Below are 680 nucleotides of genomic sequence, written 5' to 3'. Positions count from 1 at the left end.
CATTGGCTTATCTTGTATCCTCTGTGTTTATATATATTTCTTGCATGCATTTGTTACTGAATGGACATCTCTTCTCATTCAACATTTAAGGTTGCAGAACTTGCATCTGAATGTGGAATTTCTAAAACAACGCTCAACACTGTCCTCGATTATCTAAACGACACTGGAATAATTCTGTACTCTAAGACTAATGAGAAGTTAAAGTACACGGTTATTACAAACTTACGCATGATGATCGATCTCTTGACAAAAATCATCACAGTAGTGAAACCAGATGATATTGACAAGGTAAGCAATATAACAATCTCATATAAATTTTTATTTTTTATGTTGCTTAATGAGGAGTCACATGCATCTTATTGTTCATATTTTCTTGTAGTTGCCTACACTGATGCATTTATGGAATAGACTCGACAGTGAGGGAATTCTACAAGAAAAGTTGCTACGTCATTTGTGGAGACGTGAGATAGAGAATGATACCAGCAACTTTGAGGTCTTCCTTGAACTGCTTAAGATGTTTGGGTTACTGTTTGAGAAGCAAAAGGTAAGCTGGTACTTATGGTTTAGCACAAGCAACTCTTTCATAATATATGTGTGTGTGCACTTTCTGTACAATAATTATTACTTTTATATTCAATTCAATTTTATTATATTTCACATACCATCAAGGGACAATTATC

At 33.8% G+C, this 680-nt stretch overlaps 1 protein-coding gene across 1 annotated transcript; it reads left to right on the top strand.

Moving 5' to 3' along the window:
* Positions 1-90: 90 nt before the first annotated feature.
* Positions 91-592, top strand: LOC117112698 (the record flags this gene model as incomplete). The annotated part of the gene is made up of 2 exons (XM_033255838.1): positions 91-288; positions 380-592. Coding segments are annotated over 2 exons (411 nt in total), but the record flags the coding sequence as incomplete, so codon positions are not given.
* Between the last annotated feature and the right edge of the window lie 88 nt (positions 593-680).

This window comes from Anneissia japonica, unplaced genomic scaffold, assembly GCF_011630105.1.
Source record: "Anneissia japonica isolate Jap-2015-1 unplaced genomic scaffold, ASM1163010v1 scaffold83204_len680_cov112, whole genome shotgun sequence".
NCBI lineage: Eukaryota > Metazoa > Echinodermata > Crinoidea > Comatulida > Comatulidae > Anneissia > Anneissia japonica.
The sequence above is the reverse complement of the archived record's forward strand: the minus strand, read 5'-3'. Positions and strand labels throughout refer to the sequence as shown.